Source organism: Gekko japonicus, unplaced genomic scaffold, assembly GCF_001447785.1.
Source record: "Gekko japonicus isolate JY-2015 unplaced genomic scaffold, Gekko_japonicus_V1.1 scaffold962, whole genome shotgun sequence".
Lineage (NCBI taxonomy): Eukaryota > Metazoa > Chordata > Lepidosauria > Squamata > Gekkonidae > Gekko > Gekko japonicus.
In genome coordinates, this window is record NW_015163116.1 from 570,376 (window position 1) to 577,800 (window position 7,425).

Below are 7,425 nucleotides of genomic sequence, written 5' to 3' on the forward strand. Positions count from 1 at the left end.
CTCAACGTGTGAGCAGCGTCTGATGGCCTGAGCACGGAGCCTCGGGGGAACGTCTGATGGCGATACCGGGCAAAAAGCCTCGCTTCCCGCCCGTATTATCTCGCTCGTATGACCGGGGCCAAACATTGGCAAATCATGGTGCCCACCTTCAATCTGAGGCATGCCTTATGACCCCCCGTTTTCTCTAGATCATTTCCTTTCTCCCTCCCCACATCCCACACACCCACTTATCTAGCTGATGCTGCTGAGACAATAAAAGAAACAGGAAGAGAGGCTCTCTTCTTCTCCCCATCCCTTCCCAGTGCCCAGAATGCTGCTAGAGGAGTGTCCTGCTTGCCAGGAACCCCGGGAAATGTAGCTACTGAGCAGAAGTGATGGGGATTGTGGTGAGGGTTCTAAGGATGTTGTCTCGATGATGTTACTTGGAATATGACAAGATCTGACAAGTTCAGGGAAAAAACATTATTTCTAAAAAAGGTAGACCCAATTCTCAACTGAGCCCCAGGGAGCTTGAAACACTAAATATGAGGGTTTTTCAAGGAACATTTGTGTTTTTGGGAAGAAATATTCACTTGCAGTGCAATCCTAAGCAGAGTTACACCCTTCTAAGTCCATTGAAGTCAGTGAGCTTAAAACGGTGGACCTCTGCTTAGGACTGCACTGTTGGTACATTGATCATATGAGGAAACGCTATGCCAAACAACTGAAATTTGAAGTGAGAGATACTCAAGGAACTGTAGGAGAACCAACCATAATGAACAATTAAGATAAAATTTTAATTCTTTCTAACAGTTACTTACAAACCTTTAGCATACCGGTCCCAATTTGGTCTGTAATTCAGATCCATGTAAACTTCAGCACATAGCTCTGGGGAGCAATCAGCAATACTACCATAGAGTTTGTACTCATACAGTCCAGATTTCTGCAAAACAGAAAAATCACAGCATGTAAAACATGGGAATCAGAAAAGAGCACCTCAGAGCATTAAAATTTATTTATTTACTTGATTTATGCACCAACTTTCTCCCTATTGGGGACCCAATGAGGCTTACATTGTTCTCGCCCCCTCCATTTTATCCTCACAACAACCCTGTGAGGTAGGTTAGGCTAAGAGTGTGACTGGCCAAAGGTCACCCAGCAAGCTTCCATGGCAGAGTGGGGATTTGAACTTGGATCTACTAGATCCTAGTCCAACCCTCTACCCACTACATTGCAGAAAGGTGATTTCCCCCTAATTAATATAAAAGTATGAGTGATAAACAGTCTTTATTCTGTTGATTAAAAAGAGCAACCAAAACCCCTATTTTTCCAAGAACATCTTTAGTTTAACTGACCAAAAATAATCCCATGAAACTGTGGGTGCGTTCAGACGGGGGCTTTCTGCCGGCATAAACTGTACCGGTTGGAACCGGTGCAGTTTATGCCGGCAGAAACGCGATCACACTTACCTCCATTTCGCGGTTGTCTTCGGTGTACGCCCGCTCACACGCTGCGGGCGTCGGCGAGTTTTTTTTTTAAAAAAAAACACAGCTTGAGCATGCGCATAGGCAGCCATTCACTCCCTTAAGTCCCGGACTCCCCCGGATAGGTAAAGTAAGGGCTTTAAAAAAAAACAAAAAAAAAACGCTCAGGGCGAAGCTTCGCCCAAGCGCATATCGCTTAGAGTTAAAAAAAAATGGTGGGGGGAAAACGGAAGCCTCATGCTTCCGACGGAAATGGCTGTGGAACGGTGGAGACCGATCAGACGCCGGGGTACACCGTTTACAACCGTTGCACTCAGGATACCACCACTTGGGACCTGGTGGCAGAGTGCAACGGTGTAAAGGGCTTTACACCGGTTAGGGACAGGAGGCAGATGTGCCCCGTCTGAACGCCGGTGAGTACAACGGTTGGAACCGGCACCCTAACCGATGTAAAGCCCCCGTTTGAACGCACCCTGTGGGTTTCACAATTTGCAAGCTGGACTGATTTGGGGACCAAATGTACATGATAAGAAACCTCAGCTATCTTTAATCTCCAGAAGAACAACATGCGGAGACAGAAGCAGCTGCTTACATTTCACTTACTTTGGATCTCACAGTTCCATTTGATTCCAGTGGCCTTACTGTGTGCAGAATTGCAGCATGAGTGTAAATGGGACAGGGAAGCAGGTCATAGTCAGATGAGGGCAGAAAACAACCAAGTAAGACTGGATGCCAACACTGGGGTCCAAACTAGACGTTACACCTGGAAGTTCAGCTAGCGGGTGGCAAGATCTCATGGTCCAAAGGTCATAAATAGTTTTTTACATTTTAAATGTATAGTCCGTTGATCAGTACAAGCCATGCATTTAACGTATTGTCACTCGTTTGTCCTTATTGCTTCAGGGTTTCCCCCTCCCCAAAGTGTTTTGCTCTCTCTAGTAGTCCCAGAGGGAGCAAAACAGATTTGGGGGGGGCAAAGCTTGAATCATGCAATCTCTGACCACAGGCAGCCCACCAACTTTTCCTCTTGGCCACTGAAAGTCAGCAGGACTTCAGCATTTTGAGGCAGAATGCCCTGCTGAGCTGGACAACTGTCTATCCTAAACTGGAAGCACCCAAAAATGTGCATCGAGGTGACTAAGATTTGTCCTCAAATGTACCAGTCCAAGAGTGAAATCAATTCAAAACAGACAGATCTGTTGAAAATTATGGGAAAGATTTTCATGCACAGAGCAGCATGGCTGCTGTCATCCCATGCTTGTTTTTGCCCCACACCTGGAAAATCTGCTACTACTTGCCACGTAGGTTTGGTATACACAAGTGGCAGAATAAGGCAGTAGAAGAATGGGCTGTATCACTTCAGAATGCAGGCAGGGGAAATTATAATTCTCCCCCATCTAAAAGCTCTGTGCAAATAAAAAAATGGCACAACGAAACCAAACTCCCCATCTGGATTTGAAAACAAGAAGAAAAAGAAAATACTACCAGTGTTATTCCCATATATCTAGTTGTACTTGGTCACTTGTGTGGGGCCCTAGTCTAGTTTAAGCCAGGTTTGAAAATTTCTACTTTGTTTTGTGAAAAGCTGAATAACTGTTTTGTTGTTTTTTTAATTTTAAAGCTTGTTTATGAAAATAAAGAACCCCCCCCCTTTGTTGGCCATTCAGAAGAGCTGTCAAATGCCTTTTTAGTAAGATCTGGTGATATTTCATTGTCTTCTTTGCTCCACTAAACTTATTTCTCCATCTGGGATCTCAGAATATATTGGGAACTGCAGAGAATTCGGAAATTGTATTAATCAAGATGAATTTTTAACTTAAATGTGTAAATTTTTAGCTCACACTGTTTTTAAAAACTTGTCATTAGTTGGTTCCTCAGCCTTCAAGAGGAAGATAAAAATATTTTGTATGCATAAATAAATAAATGTAACAAGCAAGCTTCTTGAAAAAGTTTTGAACTGGGGGGGGGGGAGAGAAATGTTTCTCAGCTTCAGCCTCTTAATGCACACCACATTCTTTCAGCAAGCGTTGCAGAGTGAAGAGAAGAGGCATATGCAAAAAGGGTTGTTGGGGATTTTTTTGCTTGCTGTTTTCAAGGACACAAACAGTTTACTGAAGGAGAAAAGTCTGCAAAAGGCTATACTCTGGGCATCCTGCCTGTCTCCCTGACTTTCTCAAGGATGCTACAAAAAATAAAAAGGCCAAAGTTTTAAATGAAGAATAGATACACATGCTTTCTGCTTTGTCTTAGTGAACCTCCCCCTCAGTGGAAGGGGGTAGAGGAAAGAAAATCAGAACGTTGTTGTGTATCCCTACAGACAAAGCCCAGCTGGCAGCACTCATTCTCTTCTCAGGTCTGGGAAGCAGATCACACACAAAAAACAGAAACAGCAAGGCCACTAGACGGTCAGAATGGCACACAGAAGCAGAAAGACCATGAAAACATTATTGTTTTACCAGCTTCACAAACAGTAACATACAGTTAAGCTAAGTACTTGTCTTGACTGCCCTGTAAACATCCTTGTGGGGCAGATCCATATTGTTCCCATTTGGAAAACAAATCTGAGAAACCACAACTTATCGAAGGCCATTTGATCACAGCCTGTCCTTCCAGTCAAAAATTGCCTTTACTGGTGGATCAGGTTGAAGAGAGGGCACAGAACACCACCAACAACAAATGTCTAAAGTGGACTGATGTCTAAACTGTGTCAAGAACAGGCCAGCTTCTGGAAGGGTGCTAGTGCTGTTGATCACTGCTACACCCTCCAGTATTTGACAGACAAGTATATTAACTTTAAAGAGGGCGTGGCAGTGGTCACATTCATGGACCTCAAGGCTGCTTTTGACTCAAGACCGAGAAAGAGGCTCTGGGGGGCGTTGCGGGACACTTCTATGGGCCGAGGACTATTATTTTTGATCCAAGCACTCTATGATTCCGCTTCTGCTCAAGTGAGGTGTGGCCCCTCTGATCAACTGTTAGGTCAAATTACATTGAATAAAGGTGTGAAGCAAGGTTACATCCTTGCACCACTGTTATTTAGTATCTATGTTAATTATTTGTGCTCCTTCCTGTCCCACAATGATTTCCACTCAGCCTTTCCTTAAATTGCCAGCACTATTATATGATGACGATACAGCATTACTTGCAAGATCAGTAGTGGGAATGTGTAGTCTTACATTCCTTCTCAGATTACTGTTCCAAAGAAGGCCCAGTTATTGATTACTCAAAATCTAAAGTTCTCCTTTTTAGTAAGAAACAAGGGAACAGAAAGTACAAATGGTCAGTTGCCATTCATAATATTGATAAAGTGGAGCAGTTTAGATGTCTGGGAGTAATGCTTCAGGATAATCTTTCCTGGAAGATTCATCTGAGTTCTGCAATGAGAGATGCCAATAGTTCAACTAGAGCCATCATGTCATTTTTTATTACTGTGAAAGGACAATAATGTCCCAGCTACAAATCATGCCTTCAGTGCTAAGGCTTCTGGATATTTATTGTATGTAGCAGGGATTTGGATTAATGCAGTAACAGAAAATATTGACCAGCCTCTGTTAAGCTTTTTATGCTGCATTCTGGGAGTCCCAAAATATGTTGCCAGGAGTAAGTTGTTACACCTAAATATAACAAATGAAATTATTGTTGCCCTGGGAAAACAGGAACTGAGCAATTTGATAAAATGTCATCTGAAGGATCTAGACTACAGAAGCACAGCCACTAGGGCCTGGAGAGTGTGGTCTACTTTTACTATTGGTATTTCCCCTCCGATTAAAATGCCAAGATATTTTCTTCTTCTGACAATACCAACATATAAAGGACATTTGTGTTAGCACAGCTGAATGTGTTAAAGGGAAGATACCAAGGGATGTCATTTTCTAATAAATTAAATCCAACGAAGACAGAGGTCCTGTACCTTGGCCATGGGGTTGGGTTGCCAGTCCTGGGTTGGATAATAACTGGAGACTTTGGGGGTGGATCCAGGAGAGGGCGGGGTTTGGGGAGGGGAGGAGCCTCAGCATGGCACAATACCATAGAGTCCACTCTTCAAAGCAGCCATTTTCTCCAGGGGAGCTGATCTCTGTCAGTTGGAAATCAGTTGTAAAAGCAGGAGATCCCCAGGGCCCACCTGGAGGCTGGCAAACCTACCACAGGGTGATGAGATTGGAGATTCAGCTCCCAACTGTTGACAGAGTGCTATTAACACCTGTACCAACAGTAAGGAGTTTGGCCATGACCCTGGATGCCTTGCTTTCAATGGAGGCCCAGGTCACAGCAGTTGCTAGATCTGCATCTTCCATCTTTGGCAGGTCAAGTAGCCAGTCCCCTATCTCTCTCCCCGTGACTTAGCTACAGTGATCCATGCAACGGTCACCTTCCAGGCTGGATTACTGTAACTCGTTTTACACAGGGCTACCCTTGAGACTGACCCAGAAACTGCAGCTGGTCCAGAATGCAGTGGCACGCATCCTTTTGGGGAAATCACTGAGAGCACACATACATCCGGTGCTGCATCAGCTGCCCTGGCTCCCAGTCGAATTCCAGATCAAGTTCAAAGTTCTAGCGCTAACAATTAAAGCCCTATGTGGACTTAGACCAACATACCTATAGGACCGTCTCTCCCAATATGTGCCTCGATGGGCTTTGTCCTCTTATGATCAACATCCACTGGTGATCCCTGGCCCAAAGGATGTACGCCTACCCTCAATTAGAGCCAGAGCTTTTTCAGCTCTGGTGCCGGCCTGGTGGAACAGTCTCCCAGTTGAGATCTGGGCCCTGCATGATTTAAGGCAGTTTCACAGGGCCTGTAAAATGGAGATGTTCCACCAGGCCTATGGTTGAGGAGGCGGCAACTCATCTATAATGGCCTCCCTTGCTCTGCTCTGTTCTATCGATCATGGCTGATTTTCTCACCTACCCATTTGCTCTGTACCGTTCCATCTACGGCTACCCACAATCTGAATCCCTTGGGATGTTTGTCGTGTAGCAGACGCCATCAAATGTTTTAGTAATGTTTTAGAGATGTTGTATATTGGCTAATTAATGATTTTATAGATTTTACGGTTGTATTATATTTTAATTATGTTGTATGTTTTAACCATGTTGTAACCTGCCCTGAGGGTGGGCTAAAAATTGAACAAAAATAAAATAAATAATAGATTATGTACCCATGGTTCAGACTGAATAGACTCAATTGGCCATATAGTATTAGACTGTCCTCTATTTTCAGATTTAAGATCAAACGTAAGTCTCTCATTACTTGGAGCTGGCTTTGATTTCCCAGATGAGAAAATTTCTTGCTTATTAAAAGGTGTAGAATACTGAGTTACTGTACAGGTGTTTGTCTGATAAGAAAAAGACAAAAATAACCCCCTAATAAGTATATCCTTTTTAAAAAATATGGTTCTTCCCTATTCCATTTTATCCAAACAGCTGAGAGAATAGCTCTTGGCTAGGCTCAAGGGCACCCAATAAATTTCTTGGCAGCATGCACATTTCAACCTAGGGCTTCCAAGTCTTCATCCACTTCTTTAACCAGGACCTCATTCTCACACACCACTGAACACACAACACACCCTGCTCAGGATATACAACAGGGTTGTCTTAGTGGCCTGTTCATGGGCTTCCCAAGAAAAACTGTGGACTCTTCAAACTCTGCAATTAGGTTTGCCAACTTCCAGGTGGTGGCTGGAGATGTCCTGGGATTATGACTGATCTCCAGCCACATGGAGAAAATGGCCACTTTGGAAGGTGGACTCTATGGCATTCTACCCCTTTGAAGTCCCTCCCCTCCCCAAACCCCGCCCTCCCCAGGCTCTACCCCCAAAATCTCCAGGAACATCCCAACCCAGAGCTGGCAACCCTATCAGCAAGGCTTCTTCATCCTCAGGCTGCTGATGTTCTCTGGTGATAGTAAGGCACGCTGCATATGCTTTAAAATGGAGTTATATATATATATATATATATA

The 7,425-nt window shown here is 43.9% G+C and overlaps 1 protein-coding gene across 1 annotated transcript in view; it reads right to left on the reverse strand.

Annotated features, from left to right (window-relative positions):
• Nucleotides 1–7,425, reverse strand: part of PCTP (phosphatidylcholine transfer protein) — a 17,510-nt gene that overhangs the window by 9,709 nt on the left and 376 nt on the right. Inside the window, 1 exon segment of the mRNA XM_015406846.1 lies at nt 805–922. Coding sequence (XP_015262332.1) covers nt 805–922 — 118 coding nt within the window.